This window comes from Rutidosis leptorrhynchoides, chromosome 11 (assembly GCF_046630445.1).
Source record: "Rutidosis leptorrhynchoides isolate AG116_Rl617_1_P2 chromosome 11, CSIRO_AGI_Rlap_v1, whole genome shotgun sequence".
Classification (NCBI taxonomy): domain Eukaryota; kingdom Viridiplantae; phylum Streptophyta; class Magnoliopsida; order Asterales; family Asteraceae; genus Rutidosis; species Rutidosis leptorrhynchoides.
This window is the reverse complement of record NC_092343.1, coordinates 296,478,465-296,499,686: the sequence shown is the minus strand read 5'-3', so window position 1 is coordinate 296,499,686 and position 21,222 is coordinate 296,478,465. Positions and strand designations below refer to the sequence as shown.

Genomic DNA, 21,222 nt, shown 5'->3' with positions numbered 1-21,222 from the left:
ATATATATATATATATATATATATATATATATATATATATATATATATATATATATATATATATATATATATATATATAAGGGTAGATAATAAATTGGATTAATAAAATACAATATAATTATTTGAATTAAATATATAAAATAATATGCAAGAAAAGAAGGTTGCTATTAAGATAAATTTATATAAATATATATGAATTATAACTATACTTTAGATATATTGTAAAATATAATTATTACATGTTGTAAGTTTATAATATCTATGATGAAACAATATGATAATTAAATATATAGTACTTATATAGATAAAACATTATATTTACATATATTGTATGATAAATAAAATGCAAACACATATTACATAAGATGTATAAATATTCAATATTCAAATTATGTTATATATAAGTTACTAAATTTAATAAGGTGTGATATTAACATATACAAGGTAATTACATATTAAAAGTATAGTTGTATATTGAGAATATATTATTACTTTCATTACCATTATCAATCAATATTATATTAATATTAGAATCAGTATTATTACTAATATAATAGATATGATATTTGATATATATATATATATAAATTGTTATATTATTATTATTAGTTGTAACTAGTATTATTATAATTAGTATTAATAAAATTAGCACTATTATTGTTAATAACAAATTAAAGGATATAAATTTTAAAGTTATTAATACCAATATATTTCAATCATTTATATTATTACTACTATTAGTGTTAGTGTTATTATTATTATTTCTGTTATTATTATTAATATTCAACTGTAATTATTTTTATGTTATTAATATTATTATCATAATTTATAATATTAAAATTATTAATATATATTTATTAAATATTAAAATTAATATTTATAAAAAGCAGATACAGAATTACGCATAAGGAGTATCATTTATCAGATTTTTTTTTCTTTCTTTGTCTGCTATCCTTTTTCTCTTCTGTTCTTCTCTATACACCCGTGAATAGCCAGACCCTACAACAACGATCGATCACCTTTTCTATATGAATAATATCAGCCAGCTTGTCAATTATTTACCAACAATCGCTACTCATCACTGCAACCCAAATTATAATAGATATATATATATATTTTTTTCTTACGGGTGTTTTGAAACCCAAACTGCAAGATCGCGATTTCGAAACAAATTTAAAAATGTATAAATGCAGTTAGGTTAGGAATTTGATATTCAATCTTTCTTGAAAATCTCATCTTTCAATTCTTAGAAACGAAGATGAATTGTTGAGTCAAAGTTCAAAAATCTAAAAGTCAAACGGGTGTTCTTCAAATCAATTCGAGTTTTCTGTTATAAATCAAGATCAATTGATGATCACAGCAGTCTCTAGGAATGATTTCAAATATAATTCGTTCTATAATCTTTGTTCAAAACGTTCTCTAATTCAAAGTTTAATTTTTTTTTTCTGAAAGTAACAGCGACGACAGGTAGCTGTATGTATTTTTTTTTTTTCTAAATAATAAAACAATTGATGTTAGTCACTTGTAATTATTCGATGTATCAAAATTGTTGTTGGATGATTTAACTTGATTTGGGTCGATCGATTTAGAGGTTGAAGGAGAAAAGAAAACAGAAATTTAAAATGGTTTAAATCATTAAGTTTGGTTCATAAAATAGAAAAAGAGCAGCAGCTCAACTGGTTTGGGTGTTTATCGGGTTAGCAAGTGGTCATGGGTTCAATTCTCATTCGGGGCATTCTTTTTAGAAAAGATCTTAAAAGGGTATATACACTTTCATCTTAATTTTATTAAAATTATTATTATTGTTATTATCATCGTTATTATTAGAAATTGTTATTATGTGTAATATGATAGTTATTAATATTATTATTACCAATAAAAGTATTAGTTATCATATAGTGTTAGTATTACAATCATACTCACAAAACTGATTAATAATATCATTATTATGATTGATAATTTATTATTTTAGTTTATTATGATTATATTTAGGATTATTATTATTATTGTTGTTATAAGAATAAAACAAGTTATTATTAGTGTTATTATTAATTTTAATGAACATAAGTATTATTACTAATATTATAATTTTTATTATAAGAATGATTATCATTATTAGTATTATCATCATTAATATTAATATTAAGATTATTATTAATATTACCACTAATATGATTATAAGTATCATCATGAATATTACTATTAGGTAACTGCTAAAATCATTATCATAACTATCATTAATAGTAAAATTAATACTTTTATAGTTATTATCATTAATATCATTATTAGTATTATCACTAATAAAAATATTAACATTATTGCCTTTACAAGAAAACTTAAGTATTATAATTATTATAATTTTACCATATTTAATATTATTTTAGTATTATTACTACTTTTCAAACAAATGATATATATATAAATATATGTATATTTAATATACAACATAATAAAATTTATATTTTTATATACAAAATGAAAATATGAAGATATATACATATTATTAATATAAATATGACATAACTAATAAATTCATATATATATACAATTGTTCGATTGCAAATATGTGTATTAATATATATACAAATAATATAGGTTCGTGAATCCGAGGCCAACCCTGCATTGTTCAATATAGTCATATGTATTTTTACTACAAAATACATTAGGTGAGTTTCATTTGCCTTTTTACCCTTTATATTTTTGAGCTGAGAATACATGCGCAACTTTTATAACTGTTTTACGAAATAGACACAAGTAACCAAAATTACGTTCTATGGTTGAATGATCGGAACTGAATATGCCCTTTTTAGCTTGGTAGCCTAAGAATTAGGGAACAGACACCCTAATTGACGCGAATCCTAAAGATAGATCTATCGGGCCCAACAAGCCCCATCCAAAGTACCGGATGCTTTAGTACTTCAAAATTTATATCATGTCCGAAGGAGGATCCCGGAATGATGGGGATATTCTTATATATATATTGTGAATGTCGGTTACCAGGTGTTCAATCCATATGAATGATATTTTTGTCTCTATGCATGGGACGTATATTTATGAGAAATGCAAATCTTGTGGTCTATTAAAATGATGGAAATGAATGTTTGTGATAAACTAATGAACTCACCAACCTTTTGGTGGACACTTTAAAGCATGTTTATTCTCAGGTACGAAAGAAATCTTCCGCTGTGCATTTGCTCATCTTAGAGATATTACTTGGAGTCATTCATGACATATTTCAAAAGACGTTGCATTCGAGTCGTTGAGTTCATCAAGATTAATATTAAGTCAATTATAGTTAAATATATTATGAAATGGTATGCATGCCATCAACTTTGGATGTAATGAAAGATTGTCTTTTCAAAAACGAATGCAATGTTGTAAAATGTATCATATAGAGGTCAAGTACCTCGCGATGTAATCAACAATTGTGAAACGTTTATAATCGATACGGACTTCGTCCAGATGGATTAAGACGGGTCTCTACAGTTGGTATCAGAGCGGTGGTCTTAGTGAAATGGGTCTTACATTAGTGTGTCTAAATGATAGTCGTTAGGATGCATTAGTGAGTCTGGACTTCGACCGTGTCTGCATGTCAAATTGTTTTGCTTATCATTTTTGTCGGAAATCATCTGCTTATCATCCTTAGGAAATTACCTGCTATTTATTCTTAGTCTAGACACGTTTTACTGCATTGACTGCATGAATAGTGTATAGAAAAAATTCATATCTTAGCGTATCTGACAATTCATATCTTAGCGTATCTATTACTGTAGACCTTGTCTGACATCTCTCGTAAACCTCTCCGTAATTTAAGGGATCCTAGTACTATATATATCTATGCATATTATGCAATGAGAATACATCCAACTATCAATTACTGTCGCTAAACTCTTCATACCAAAAATATTTTCTGTGATCGCGTAAGATGGCCTCTACGAATCGACCACGTTCCTCTGACTTTGAAGACAGCGTGACAGGAGCACACCAACCAATCAACTACCGTGATTACTGGATAAAATGGGGGTGGGTTCGCGACATACTCACCTTATGGAGAAGGGAAGAAGGTACTCCATATCATGAACCGAATCTACCACCTAACCTTGGAGTACTCGACCCGCTCACCGGCGAACCTGTTCGCAACACCGTTTATACCCTTTTTGCAAGAATTTTTCGTCTTGAGGCTACCATTAATGGAACTAGAGAAGATATCCGACCTCTACCTCACACTGATAACCAACCAGGGTTAGTAGAAGAAGTTAAAGAACTCCGAGCTCGAGTGTTAACTTTAGAGAGCACGGTACACAATTTGCAAGCACCAGCAGTATCACCAACACCAGTAACATCACCAGCCTCAGCACCAACAGCACTAGTACCACCAAAAACAACATCCACGCCACCAGCTTCGACATCTCATTCTGTACCTCGAGTATAATCTTCGTTCTACATGACGTTCTACATCATTTATCTTCGTTCGACATGGCAATTATGTAATCTCTAATGTTTTAGAGATTATATATATTCTTGTTCTAACGGTAAATCAAATGAGATTAATATCATATTAACTCATTAAATCCATAATTACATCTGAAGAAAATATATATGCAAGTATATTTCCATAAAGATTGTAACTAAAAATTCTTTTGTACAAACTGTTAATGATGAAAATATTTTAACGGGTAGGTAGTACCCAAGGAATATTTAGATTTCACATTAATAAATTACACTGTACATTCTTCGAATCTAATTCAACAGTCATTTATTATCCTACTTACAACCACAGCTATACGAATCCGTTCACCACAGAATAACCATTTTCATTCAATTTCATACTTGGATTTTGACCTATCAGAATTTAACAAGTGGCATAATGAAGAAAACATTGGATAAAATAAAATTTGTTAGAAACAAACAAATTAACTATGAGAAATTTTGTTAAGAATCCACGCTAACGGTTCCTAGCTAATTGTTCCTAGCTAACTGATTATATTTTATATTATCGCAATTTAATTATCGCAATTTACATTCTCGCAATTTTATTTATCGTCATTTAATTTCTGTTATTTACTTTACGCACTTTATTTATCGTTATTTAATTTCTGTTATTTATTTTTACGCACTTTAAATATCGGCACACGTATACAAGGTTTTGACATATCATATCGACGCATTTATATATATTATTTGGAATAACCATAGGCACTCTATATGCAGTAATGATCGAGTTCTCTATACAGGGTTGAGGTTGATTCTACAATAATATATATAATTTGAGTTGTGATCGAGTCTAAGACATGTACACGGGTCACGATACGTATTAATTAATTCGAATATTATAAATTAAACTATATATGAATTATTGGACTGTTAACTGTGGACTATCGACTGTGGACTATCAAGATTGGACAATTAAAAATGAATTAAAATATTGATTATAACATATGAAACTAAACAATTCTTCAAGTTTGCCACTTGATTTCATCTTAAACCTCATTTGTATCTTGACGATTCCAATCTGCGTTCAAACCTTTCATGATTCTTGAAAAACACCTCAACCGTGAGGATGAACCAACCACAACTTCATCTACGGAAGGAAGGATTTATCCACATTGATATGCACCTGAAAAAAAAAAACTCGGAACCTGGGTAAACGTTTAACACGTATCTGTGCTAATTCCTTTAGTGTTATTATTACCCAAAATAACTTGCTAATTCCTTTCAAGGTAGCAAATTTTGTCACAGCTTCAGCAAGTTAACTTCGACTTTTCATTTGAAACAACCCAACACCTTGATATATATGTGTGCTCTTTTATTGTTACCGGGGAACCTTTTATATTCCACCATACTACCATCAGCGTTTAATCATCTAAAAACACAATTTTTCTTGAAACCATCACGGATGAATAATCGACGATTCAGATATGGCTACATTAAATGCAGAGGAAACAGTAAAATTTTAGATGGCCTAGATGGCCAAAAGTTTGACGATAAAGAAAGGAGTGTTAGGAACGCTCGATAGAAAATTTAGTACTGAAAAACAGATTGAGCTAACCATGAAGGAGACTCTGAACAAATCACAAGGACTAAATTTGTACATATAGAATCCTGATGATTCTGTATCTGATGAAATCTTTAGCGAACGCCTTGCTTCTGAATCTAAACCCTTACGGGTAAATCTCCTCTATCATCCTTCGATATTAGAAATTCCAAGATATAATCGTATCTTTCATTATAAATATCTTCCATATTTCTGAAGATATTTTCATAACTATTCTTATCTGAAATCATTAATCTCTTTGTGCTATCAGTGTTACATCATATAGAAACTGTTAGTTTCTATATTCTGTAAACTTTCGAGCTTAAAATATGAATGTTATTGAAGTAATGTTGGGAACTGATGCATGAGTTAGTATAATATAATGACACTTGATCAACGTGATTATATTACAGTAAGTCATGCTGAGTTTCTAATGAAACGTGATGATTTACAGACTCTAACGCCATCATGTGTCATGTTACACGACTCTTGTATTCTATTTAAATCTCTAAAATATCAAGAAAATATTCATTGATGATTCGGTCTTTTTCGTGGTATTCTGGTAATTTAACAAATCAAGATCGTGCCATTACCATTCCCTTCTTAGAACATTAACAATGTTCATTCTGAAACTTATATCCTCGAATTCTGGACCATTATAAGAGATGCTCAATCGCAAGAAGAAGAAACGAAGGGACAAAGCTCTGAAATAGAAAGTGGAGTATAAATCGCAGCAAATAGGAGGGAGTATTAAATGTGGATGACAATGATTATAGAAAACAGAAGCAAGGACTTCGAGGTATAAGGGAAGATATAAAGCCCGATAACAACACATAAATTACAAACCGTAGATATCACTACGTATAGCAATATAAAGACACGAGAGGATTATAAATACAATAATCCCTAGAGCATAATAGAAATAAACAGATTCTTCAGGTGGAAGTTAGAAAATAAGAACGATCATTGCGATAGTTAGAATAATAACAAGGATCAGAACAGGGTTAAGCATTTTCATAAATCTTTTGAATTTGGGAATTGAGTATAGGAGTGATAAAAGTAATGGAACGGAAGAGTTTCATTTATAATGGAAATACTAGGCAGAGTAATCGAAGCAGATCACCGTATTTAATTATAGAGATCTTAATTTCCTTATTCGCCGAAGAATCAAATCTTTTAGATTTCGAAAATTTTCTTTAAATCCCTTGAATTCCGAAATTCAACCAAGGCAACGTCAAAAGTTAAGACGCACCTTATTTTCTAAATTCCACCGTGACTACGTCAAAAGTTAAATCTCTATCTAAATCTATTGTGACAGCTTCATTCGTACGCTTCACCTAATCGAATCATTTTATCTATATTAGTCCATTCATCAACTCATATTTGTCATGAAAACATTTTTATTGTTAGCCATGACCACCTCACTCAAATTTCGGGACGAAATTTCTTTAACGGGTAGGTACTGTGATGATCCGAGAATTTCTGACCAAATTTAAACCTAAATCTTATTTGATTTCGATACGATAAGCAAAGTCTGTAATGTTGAGTCCTAAAGTTTTTGAACTGTTCTCATGAAATCATTGAACCTTTGACTATCCCCGACGATTCACGAACAATTGTTATTAATATATATATATATATATATATATATATATATATATATATATATATATATATATATATATATATATATATATATATATATATATATATATAAGTGTAGATAATAAATTGGATTAATAAAATACAATATAATCATTTGAATTAAATATATAAAATAATATACAAGAAAAGAAGGTTGCTATTAAGATAAATTTATATAAATATATACAAATTATAACTATACTTTAGATATATTGTAAAATATAATTATTACATGTTGTAAGTTTATAATATCTATGATGAAACAATATGATAATTAAATATGTAGTACTTATATAGATAAAACATTATATTTACATATATTGTATGATAAATAAAATGCAAACACATATTACATAAGATGTATAAATATTCAATATTCAAATTATGTTATATATAAGTTACTAAATTTAATAAGGTGTGATATCAACATATACAAGGTAATTACATATTAAAAGTATAGTTGTATATTGAGAATATATTATTACTTTCATTACCATTATCAATCAATATTATATTAATATTAGAATCAGTATTATTACTAATATAATAGATATGATATTTGATATATATATATATATATATATATATATATAAACTGTTATATTATTATTATTAGTTGTAACTAGTATTATTATAATTAGTATTAATAAAATTAGCACTATTATTATTAATAATAAATTAAAGGATATAAATTTTAAAGTTATTAATACCAATATATTTCAATCATTTATATTATTACTACTATTAGTGTTAGTGTTATTATTATTATTTCTGTTATTATTATTAATATTGTACTGTAATTATTTTTATGTTATTAATATTATTATCAGAATTTATAATATTAAAAGTATTAATATTATTAATATATATTTATTAAATATTAAAATTAATATTTATAAAAAGCAGATACAGAATTACGCATAAGGAGTATCATTTATCAGATTTTTTTTTCTTTCTTTGTCTGCTATCCTTTTTCTCTTCTGTTCTTCTCTATACACCCATGAATAGCCAGACCCTACAACAACGATCGATCACCTTTTCTATATGAATAATATCAGCCAGCTTGTCAATTATTTACCAATAATCGCTACTCATCACTGCAACCCAAATTATAATAGATATATATATATATATATATATATATATATATATATATATATATATATATATATATATATATATATATATATATATATATATATATATATATATATATATTTTTCTTACGGGTGTTTTGAAACCCAAACTGCAAGATCGCGATTTCGAAACAAATTTAAAAATGTATAAATGCAGTTAGGTTAGGAATATGATATTCAATCTTTCTTGAAAATCTCATCTTTCAATTCTTAGAAACGAAGATGAATTGTTGAGTCAAAGTTCGAAAATCTAAAAGTCAAACGGGTGTTCTTCAAATCAATTCGCGTTTTCTGTTATAAATCAAGATCAATTGATGATCACAGCAGTTTCTAGGAATGATTTCAAATATAATTCGTTCTATAATCTTTGTTCAAAACGTTCTCTAATTCAAAGTTTAATTTTTTTTTCTGAAAGTAACAGCGACGACAGGTAGCTGTATTTATTATTTTTTTTTTTTTGTTTTCTAAATAATAAAACAATTGATGTTAGTCACTTGTAATTATTTGATGTATCAAAATTGTTGTTGGATGATTTAACTTGATTTGGGTCGATCGATTTAGAGGTTGAAGGAGAAAAGAAAACAGAAATTTAAAATGGTTTAAATCAATAAGTTCGGTTCATAAAATAGAAAAAGAGCAGCAGCTCAACTGGTTTGGGTGTTTGTCGAGTTAGCAAGTGGTCATGGGTTCAATTCTCGTTCGGGACATTCTTTTTAGAAAAGATCTTAAAAGAGTATATACACTTTCATCTTAATTTTATTAAAATTATTATTATTGTTATTATCATTGTTATTATTAGAAATTGTTATTATGTGTAATATGATAGTTATTAATATTATTATTACCAATAAAAGTATTAGTTATCATATAGTGTTAGTATTACAATCATACTCACAAAACTGATTAATAATATCATTATTATGATTAATAATTTATTATTTTAGTTTATTATGATTATATTTAGGATTATTATTATTATTGTTGTTATAAGAATAAAACAAGTTATTATTAGTGTTATTATCAATTTTAATGAACATAAGTATTATTACTAATATTATAATTTTTATTATAAGAATGATTATCATTATTAGTATTATCATCATTAATATTAATATTAAGATTATTATTAATATTACCACTAATATGATTATAAGTATCATCATGAATATTACTATTAGGTAACTGCTAAAATCATTATCATAACTATCATTAATAGTAAAATTAATACTTTTATAGTTATTATCATTAATATCATTATTAGTATTATCACTAATAAAAATATTAACATTATTGCCTTTACAAGAAAACTTAAGTATTATAATTATTATAATTTTACCATATTTAATATTATTTTAGTATTATTACTACTTTTCAAACAAATGATATATATATAAATATATGTATATTTAATATACAACATAATAAAATTTATATTTTTATATACAAAATGAAAATATGAAGATATATACATATTATTAATATAAATATGACATAACTAATAAATTCATATATATATACAATTGTTCGATTGCAAATATGTGTATTAATATATATACAAATGATATAGGTTCGTGAATCCGAGACCAACCCTGCATTATTCAATATAGTCATATGTATTTTTACTACAAAATACATTAGGTGAGTTTCATTTGCCTTTTTACCCTTTATATTTTTGGGCTGAGAATACATGCGCAACTTTTATAACTGTTTTACGAAATAGACACAAGTAACCGAAATTACGTTCTATGGTTGAATGATCGAAACTGAATATGCCCTTTTTAGCTTGGTAGCCTAAGAATTAGGGAACAGATACCCTAATTGACGCGAATCCTAAAGATAGATCTTTCGGGCCCAACAAGCCCCATCCAAAGTACCGGATGCTTTAGTACTTCGAAATTTATATCATGTCCGAAGGGGGATCCCGAAATGATGGGGATATTCTTATATGTATATTGTGAATGTCGGTTACCAGGTGTTCAATCCATATGAATGATATTTTTGTCTCTATGCATGGGACGTATATTTATGAGAAATGCAAATCTTGTGGTCTATTAAAATGATGGAAATGAATGTTTGTGATAAACTAATGAACTCACCAACCTTTTGGTTGACACTTTAAAGCATGTTTATTCTCAGGTACGAAAGAAATCTTCCGCTGTGCATTTGCTCATCTTAGAGATATTACTTGGAGTCGTTCATGACATATTTCAAAAGACGTTGCATTCGAGTCGTTGAGTTCATCAAGATTAATATTAAGTCAATTATAGTTAAATATATTATGAAATGGTATGCATGCCGTCAACTTTCGATGTAATGAAAGATTGTCTTTTCAAAAACGAATGCAATGTTTGTAAAATGTATCATATAGAGGTCAAGTACCTCGCGATGTAATCAACTATTGTGAATCGTTTATAATCGATACGGACTTCGTCCGGATGGATTAGGACGGGTCTCTACACCTACGGGTAAACGGGTATACCTATTAGTCATTCTGTATCTATTTTTCAATAAGTTACCAGATCAAAATATCGAAAAATAACTTAAATACTTCATGTTTAAAGTATTATAAAATATCACATACAAAAAGTTGATTGAAAAGTTTCTAAAATACTCAAATACACAGTATATAAAATATCACATCTCGAAAACTTGTTGTATATGATTATATTGAATAAAATAATACTCGTTTTCAAAGCAAATAAGAGAAATCTTTCATACATTAACAATATAATACTAATACTAAAATTTTACATAAAAATTTATATTTAAAATTCCTAAAAGTCGGGTATACGGGTATGCGGGTCAGGTATACAGGTTGGGTACACAGGTTTGTATCCAAAATCATACCCGAACCTGAAATTTTTTTGTAACCATCCTCATACCCGGCCCATGACCCGTCGAACTCGGGTCAGACCCGGATCAACTAAAACGGATTTCGGGTTTCCCCATCGGGTACGGGTCATTTTGCCATCCCTAGTTGGGGGCGGGTTATGCAACTAGGGCAGATGATCGCGTGAGTGGTTTAGTCTCCCGGTGATCCCTAATTGCTGTTAAAAAATTAAATATATAACTAACGTAAAAGATCCGGAGTCACCAATTTTGCTCGTTTAGTAAGGACTTAAATATTGAGCTCATACGTCGAGCTTATTCGCCCATAAAAACACCACCTTCCACATAAGAATGCTTCAACAATTCAAACTTTTTTATTGACCGATAAAAAAATAACCACCACTCTCGTCATCTCTAGATTACTTTTGTTACAGGTAACAACTTTAGAATTTCAATTATGAGGTGTTTGTTGGACATAATTAGCTATTAAATGGTAGATGTTTACAAACATACAGGTAGCCCTCTCCTCGATCTCTTTTATTTGTTAAACATGTGATGAGATGGTTTTGTTGATTCATAATTTTTGAACATAGCTTTCCTTTTGCCCCGACTCAGATGGTTTATTTTTATAATATGCCATTAGCAACTGAGCACGTGCCACACTAGTCAATAAGAATGCTAATGTTTACGTGTTGGACATGGTAATTGCTATGGTTGTTAGTATTCATGAACGTACCATGTTTGTATTCCTAGTTTACTAGCTACCAAGTACGTTTATAGCCTAATTAAATCTAGAATCCTAAATACATTAATTAATATTAATATTCATAAAATACAAAACAGTTATCAGTTGTGATTCCAATCCATGGGCAAAACTATGAAGACATACAAATGATTAATAATACTCGTAAACATATAGCAACAATGTGTTGCTGCTTTTGTTTGAATAATTTGAAACCGCAACGTTTATCAATTAACTCCTGAGGGTGCGACCGCTTCATTTGTACGAGTATCAGCATCCGGCAAACGGTTGAGTACCTGACCAGTCAAGGTAGATTTGTATGTGAAACATAACCTTTATTAGATTAGATTGGATATAAAATGGAACTGCAAATGAAGACGGTTTATCCTAATCGTTTTTAACACAATCATTTAAAATGGAATAAGAAATTAAGGTATAATTAAGTGATTATGTGATTATGAATCAGAGTTGAAGAATTTCATTTGCTTACCTCAAACAAGTACCAAGATACAAATGCATCTGTGGCTGCATAATTTAGCTGTTCTCTTGATAAAGGATTAGCCTCCCAATTTCCTAATCTAATCTTGTAGGGTTTTGGAACCTGCGAGATGAAAGGTATGAGGGTGATGATCCGTACACCATCAAAATTATCCGTACACCACTAAACATGCATTAAAATGTTGTGCTGTACAATCTTCTGAAACAGGTTTAGTTGTGTATGGATAAATTCAGTGGTGTACGGATCATTGTCCAACTTGGTTTTGAATAAGAGAATGAACAACACTTGCAGATAATAGATAATGTTGTACTGTACAATCTTCTAAGACAGGTTTAGTTGTGTATGCATAAAATTCAGTGGTGTACAGATCACTGCCTAACTTGGTTTTGAATAAGAGAATGAACAACACTTGCATATTAAAATGTAAGATATGTGATTTTTGTACAATCTGGCTATTGTGATGAAATGCATCTGGGTCAAAAGGTCATAACTTTGAGGTTGCCAAAATGGCTTGGGTCGAGACCTGACCCGCAAACACATTTATCAACAATATAAATATAAATATAAATCATAAATCAAATTTGTAATATATATTTAGCCCATTGGACTTGTATATATTTAAGTATTTAACTTAAGTATTTATCTTATCCCATTTGACCGATTACATATACAAACTTTTAACTCAAATCGACCAGCTTATAAATAAAAAAGGTCAAACTTTCCCTCTTACGTAAAACTTATATTGACACCAGCATTGCAAGAACATGTGCTTAATGAACCCAATAGCAATGTGCTAAACCTAACTGACCCAGCATTTAAACAGGACTTAACACAGAAAGAGAACCAGATTAGAAAAATGAGATTAAATAAGACAAGTACAAAATGGGCGAATGACTTTCAACCATTCTGCTTGTTCTTTAGTTGCAAGCAATTATTAAAAAGGTAGAAGGTTTTCCCTGTTCGGGCTACCCGGGAGGGCTAGTAATCCGACCCCATACTCTGATGTACGCAGCCCAGCAGGATTACTCCCTGGCTGTTTTCAACCCATCCCTGGTCACCACTAAATATTCGCCTTAGACAGGATTCGAACCTGAGACCTCTTGCAAGCAACAAGCAATTATTGTTCTTGCAAAAAAATGTGAAAAATCAGTTTGGAAACGAGGCACAGTATCTCTTTAGCACTGTGATGAAACGGGGTTGTAAAAATCAGGATTAATCGGTTTTAGAAGCAGGACGATTCATCTTGCCAAAATCGGTCAGATTAATCGGTCAAAGTCGGTCAACATCTCAAAATCGATAAAAAGTCGGATTTTGCCGGTCAAAGTCGAATTTATTTGGTTATAGTCGGATTTAGTTAGTCAACACGATCAAAATTATCAAAGCTGACCAAGGTCCCGTCAAGTTAATCCCAAATTAGCAATTTTAACAACCTCGAAAACAATCTTCGTACAAAAATAAACCACATTAAGCCCAGCAATAAGTTATAATTCATATCACTTTCATAGTTGTAAAGATTGCATAATGAGGAGACATACAATGTTGATTAACTGGTCAAAACGGGTAAAATATGAGTATGGGTCAAAACACTCCAGGTCAGGCTGCAAGCACATCTATTTCCATTTTTATACTTACATTATTATTTATTACTTTTTTTCTTTTTGGGTTCGCAGAGAAACCTCCCTAGCGACAACCACATTGGGTCCCCTCTAGCGAGTAATGTAACTTTTAATAGGTGCTCATGCATTTGATTATTTATGTAAAAAAAAGTGATTTAACCTGTTTGCAAGTAATTTTCTCAGTTAGTGATGACAGACCCCACATCTTAGGCTCTCCACCAAGTTTTAAATTGGCCAAACGTGACAAATCTTCTAAAGCATCAACCGATACATTATGATCATTGAAGACTTTACGCGCATCTCCAGCAATTCCAACTCCTACCTGTTAATTTGGTATGAAATAATTAGATAACTATAAAATAGATTAGTGACGACCTAAACTAGTTGCTGAAAAGGAAGGGGTGGATGATGTGTCAAAACAGTTGACTTGTGGAACTCAAAACGGGTCAGGCTGACCCAAAATCCTGATTTCACTATGTCCATAACCTTTATATATTATACAATTCGTGTATTATATATGAATAAATAAATAATATATGATTACAAAGAGTACATTTTAACAGAAATTAAGGTTCTGAATAGAACTTAGATGGATTTATGCATTAAAATCACATGTGGGCGAATTTTTTACTGGTATTAGTTATTTTCCACATAATACTTGTTTGAATCGTTTAGAAATTATAAACATATCGACCCAATCAAGTTAAATTCGACATCAATCGTTGATTTGTTGGCGCCTTGACTGACTTTTAGAGCCTAAATTAAATTCGAGGCAGGATTTAAAACCCATGGAAATTTGATTCTACCATTTTCATGGCGTCTATTATTATTTTTATTTTAGTTTTTTTTTTTTTTTTTTTTTAAACTTTTTCCTACTTAAAGGCCGGAGGTCCTCCCGGAAGCAATCTCTTTATTCGTCGAATAAAGAGAGGGATGACTTTCTCTACTCTTGAGAGTGTTACACTCTGGGTGGAGAAATGACTTGTCTTTATTCTCGGATAGGGGAAGGATTGTCTACATATTACCTCCCCATACACCACTCATGTGGTATTGGGTTTTGTTGTTGTTGTTGTTGTAATAAGTATATGGGATGAAGTTGACAATGTTCACCAACCTTTAAAGATCTGGGGTCCCCAAGAAGAGACTTCAAATTTTGGGGGATTCCAGAATGTATAATATGCATTACATGGCAACGAGCAGCATCAGCACATATTTGTAGAACTGCCGCCTTGGATGGTGTAACACCTGCATGGTTCAGAACTCTCAGTATAACAGATAGATTAATCAATCTTCATCAAAATTTATTAACACAAGGCGGAAATAATCACACATACAAACACTAAACACACCTTTAAATCCAAGGGTGGATATTATTTTTTGCAAGAGATGTTACTATAATGTACTAATGAACATAAATACAGGAACAATGTAAATATAAGAAAGATGCAAATTAGAATAGAAACCTTTTCTGAATGTTGGTTTCCACTCAATGTCGAATCCAATAACAGCACGACCATCATCTTTAATCTTAGTTTCAAGAAACTTTATAAGCTCAGCTGCAGCTTTCTCCACCTCTGAAAATGTTCTACTGTACACAATCTGACCTTTAAAAGTCATTGCAGGGCATCTCATCTTCATATTTTCTGAAACATGAATCACCAATCAAAATAAAACACATATATGAATCTCTTTCGCACTTCTGCTTCTTTACAATTTAAATTAAAAAACTAACAACCCACTACTTTTTTATTTTCACACATGTGTCTCAAAACCAATTCAAATAAAATGAAACAACGTATAGGATTACCGACTACCAAATGCTCAAGAAAATAATCACGGTGTGTGAAATGTGATATAGAAATATGATTGAAAGCATCTAATACACATTTCAAAACTTACAATGTTTTATCTGCTATTAATGATACTAATAATATATCATGTTTTCGGATCAAAAAAATCAATGGACTCTTGCTACAGGATTCGCCATTTCACTTGCACTCATTGTTTACATATTTCAAATCCAACATTATGATTTATGACGAAAGTCAACTTTCCTAACTACATAAAGTATTGTTATTTTGTTATATCTATCATTAGACAAACTCAATAGCATCACTATAACCAAGGTTGCAAAATTCGCAATTCGGGGATTAATCGGTCGTGACTTTAAAAAGAGTAATCGGGAATTCGGAGATTAATCGGATTATACTTTATACATTTAAAATTTTTTTTGTAAATTATATGCGTAAATATAAAAGAAAACCATAAACATAAACAAAAACTTTAACATAATTGTCTAAAATTGTTTATTTTGTTCAAAAACACATAAAGTTCTGGTTTAAATTCATGTTAAAATGTCGACCAAATTTGACTTTGGCCAACTTTGATTACCAAATTCGATATTGACCCATCAATCCAGGTTGACCGATTAATTAAACGAATTTTAAAAAATCATAACGGAATGCTATTAAAAATGAGTAATCGCTCGATGAGTAATCAGGTTTATTACAATAATGACTATAACCTTATACGTAACATTAAGTTCACATTTCAAGACATGTATTTACTCTTAACTAGGGGTGGTCAGTATTTGGTTTGAAACCGTGGAACCCGAAAACCAAACCGATACCAAACCGGAATAAAACCAAACCGAATTTGAAAAATGGTTTTCGGATCGAGTCAAACCGAAACCGAATTTGAATTTGGTTTTCGGTTCGGTTTTCGGTTTTGAAAATTCTGAATTCGGTTTAACCGAAACCGAATTCAAAAACTGAATTCAAAATTTTTATATATTTAATTTGTATATTTATGTTTTAATGTCATTATAATATAGAATCTAATCAATAAAATATGTTCTCACTCATATGATGATTTGGTAACTCAATTATAATTATGTTACTCAAATTATTATGTTCTTCTTCTTAATAACAGAAGCGGTAAACGTCATAATTAAGCTGTAAATATTACTACCTCCGTCTCATTCCAATAGGCTAGTATTCCATTTTGGGTTGTCCCATTCTGATAGTCCACTTCCATAAATAGAAAGGAAAGATGATATTTCATTGGTGGATTTGGAGAGAGAAGATATTTCATTGGTGGAGAAATGAAGTTAGTGGGATTTCCTAAAACTGCGTGTTTTTTGTCTGTGGACTATTGGAATGAGACGGAGGTAGTAATAAATTATCAAATTCTTGATAATTTAATAGTACGTCATTGTTTTGGGATATAAATAACTAAGACATCAGTAACGCCACAATTTAACTACCATCGTTCTCAGTTTTTTCATAATATTCGGTTTTAACCGAAAACCGGACCGAATCCGAATTTTGAATTCGGTTTTCGGTTTGGTTCGGTTTTAACTTTGAATTCGGTTTTCGGTTTTGCTCAAAAAAAATTCAAAACCGAATAAACCGAAAACCGAACCGATGAACACCCCCTACTCTTAACTGATTCTCATATCCAATTTAATATCTAATATATTTGAAAAAAAAAAAAAACAATACAATTTTAAAACATAATATAATATGAATATAAAAAATTACCACGAAAATAAGGTCTGTACGGAGTAGAAAACCGATTTCTAGGGCACGGAACTAAAGAACACGAACTTGACGCACCAATCGGATTTCTTTCACGTGAAGAATAATTAGTTGAAAATGATGATTGTTTTGTGAAATTAAACAAAGATTCAGGCAACGTCCGGCGAGTTTTCCGACGATCTCCGGCTAGGGAATCGGTAACTTGTTTCCGAGACGATGAAGAAGCGGCGGCGGATTCGAATACAGCTTCAATTGATTTCAACTCTTCTTCGGTAAATTCAATGTCCCAATCTGGGCAAACAGACTGTTGAATTGTGTCAGGATTTTTGGTTTCCATTCAGATGGCAAGAGATGATTGAAGTGCGGATGATGTGCGAGGATCTAAAAGGAGGGAAGAGGTGGATTTGAGAGTGAAATTTAATTGAATTCAATTAATTCAATTATTATTTATATATTAATTAATACTATACCAGCGAATTCGCGAGACTTTTTTATAGATTCAATGAAAAGTAAATTTGTTCAAGTTAAATGATAGTATATAATATTTGAATGGTTGGTAGTAAAGAAAAAAAATAGAATAATCAATAATGATCTATCGATGTTGATAAAACCTTACAAAATAATATAATGTATCCTGTAATGAATCTTTTTATAGTAAAGTAGAAACTAGACTTGTATGAGGATCGATTATATTTGAGGATTGATTATTATACATTAGAGTTTCTTTTTCTTTTCCGAGCTTAACTGAAAATATGCATAACCTAACATGGAGATGAAAATTGGAATTGTCACATGAGGTGTCTAAAGTAATGGCAAAAGATGTAATCCTCGACAACACATCAATAATGATTTAAGAATGTTGTTTTATGGCTGCCACAAATAGCCATGATATTGTATTATGGATACAGAGCATCATACTTATAAATGGTTAAAATTGAACTAAAATTAAAACTAAACCAAAATACTAATAAAACAACATCATTAAATCCTCACATACATATATTTAAATGATTGATGTTGGATGAGATTCAAATGTTGAGAAAATGAAATACAACTTATAAGAGTAACCAAAGTGAAATACAACTTCTAACTGTCTCGACCCTAGCCACTTCATCAGCAACTTCTGTCATCTCCTTCACCAAGAAGGTTTCTGATCCCTCTCCGTCTACACACCCACAGTTACGCGTAAATGAATAACAAATACTCCGTAACAAAATAAATATGACGTAAAACCGTAAAAGACAATAATATAATTCATTGAATATTCAAATAATCATGTAGAAAATTCTTTACCTGATACAGAAGATTGAAAAATGCTTAATTTGGTATTTATGTCGTTAAAGAGGACTCCTACTTGATCTGAGTATGCATAATAAGCAAGCAAACAGGTACAAAGCTTTTGGTTTAATCTGTTAGGGTTTGATCCAAGAGCTGACAATCGCCTTGAAACTCTGAAATAAGTGTGACGACCCACCAAAATCGCCATTGACGGCGCCGTCAACTTAGGTCCCGTTACGTGGTCATAGTCCCTAAATGAGACGCGTTTGACCGAAATTATATCGCATTAATTTGAAACGCGTAGGACTTGCAAGGTTTTAAGTTTACCAAAAAGATTCGACAACGAGTTTAAGTTTACAAAAGTTATAAAGTATAAGTGAAATAATTTGTGACATAATATAAGTTGAAAATCACGGATGCTATCAATAGCGTATGCATGTATACTTAAGTTTGAATCCAAAGGTGCTATCAATAGCGTATGCATGTATGCTTGACCCCAAGCAAGTAATAAAAGTGTGCGAAGGCATGTATCAAGTAGCCAATCAAGAATATGAGAAACATATAGAAAACCGTCAACGAAAAACGTTGGTGAAATCATAGGTGTATTTGTAAACGTTGTTTTTGAACCATAAGATTTAGTATAAGTTGATTATCCAAATCTTTGCATTCCAAAGGTGTTGTTTGTATCACGAGCACCCAATTATCAAGGCTTAACTGAATGGTACATCTGAATCATAGTGTTAGAACCTACACTATACCCGAAAATACGTTTCATCCGCTAACGGTAGCGAACTGTCCGAATGAGGGTTCGTCAAACCCGTATGGCCACATAACATAAGTTCTCGCTTACACCCTGCAAGTGTAACTAATGATAATTGAACTTGAGGATTTTTGTTCTAACTCGTACGTGGAATGTTTGTTTTCATACTTGTGTTCAAAGTATAAAAGTATAAACCGTATATGTTTCTCATCCCATGATTTAAAGAGTAAAAGTTGTTGAAAAGGTGGGACTATGATCTCACTGTAGTTGCATGCCAAAGTACTTCATTTTAAACGTTGTGCAATGAAAGTTGTTTAGTCTTGACCTAAACAAGTAAGTTATATCACTACCAGGTAAGACATAAGGTCGGTCGAAATGTGTTCAATTAGTCCTATGGCTCGTTACGACTCGATTATATAGCATGTGAGTCACGTTGTCAAGTTTCATGCAAGAATCAAGTATAAAAGAAGATTAAAACGATTGCATAAGCTTTTGGTTAAGTTTGACTAAAAGTCAAACTTGGTCAAAGTCAAAGTCAACGGGGTCGGGTCGGGTATCCGACAATTTTTCTTTAATTAGTAGTCATATATAAACATGTTGGCCAAGTTTCATGTTAATCGGAGTTGCGAGTAAGCGGGGGTGAAACTGTGAAATCACAAAGTAATTTGGACAGCCATTTTCTCACTTCCAGACCACTGCTCCACGATCGCTATGGTTTGTGTGTGGGGAGCTCCGCGATCGCGGAGGCCATGGTTTCCAGTGCTGTGCTGAATTTTCCCAAGTGGACGATCCAAAACTCTTTCAACCACAACTTATGAACCGTAAACACTTAGAACGCATACCATACATCGTTGGAAAGGTATTTCAATGAGGAATACAACTAAACACTTATCATCATCAAATCCATTATTAACAACAACGAAATCCTCGTCGAATGATCATTATTTAACGTTTCAAGCTCATAAATGCAAATGGTGATTCGGGAACTTAACCCATACATATAATACGCCGTTTCGTAGGTAATTACACAATACAACTAAACACTCACCAATAACATCTCATAGCATTCAATGCATCAAAAGTTCATTTTAAAAGCTATCAAACCCTAACCAAGAATCATGAATTTAACATTTATGTTAATGAAA

General features: G+C 30.4%; 1 protein-coding gene across 1 annotated transcript; it reads right to left on the bottom strand.

Annotated features, from left to right (window-relative positions):
* Positions 1-12,435: 12,435 nt before the first annotated feature.
* LOC139877084 (3'-5' exonuclease) lies at positions 12,436-18,470 on the bottom strand. Its single transcript, XM_071864496.1, has 6 exons — positions 18,043-18,470; positions 15,964-16,143; positions 15,615-15,745; positions 14,661-14,822; positions 12,876-12,986; positions 12,436-12,681 (listed from the first exon to the last, which is right to left on the bottom strand). The coding sequence occupies exons 1-6, from the start codon at positions 18,374-18,376 to the stop codon at positions 12,613-12,615; spliced, it is 987 nt and encodes a 328-aa protein (XP_071720597.1). The 5' UTR covers positions 18,377-18,470; the 3' UTR covers positions 12,436-12,612.
* Positions 18,471-21,222: the final 2,752 nt, after the last annotated feature.

Bases quoted from the DNA above. Each gene is read 5' to 3' on its own strand.
- LOC139877084 (XM_071864496.1), bottom strand. From the start codon at position 18,376: ATGGAAACCAAAAATCCTGACACAATTCAACAGTCTGTTTGCCCAGAT. The intron at 15,746-15,963 runs GTTTCTATTCTA...TGAACCATGCAG, and splicing joins GAAACCAACATTCAGAAAAG to GTGTTACACCATCCAAGGCG. The intron at 12,682-12,875 runs GTAAGCAAATGA...TTGACTGGTCAG, and splicing joins TATCTTGGTACTTGTTTGAG to GTACTCAACCGTTTGCCGGA.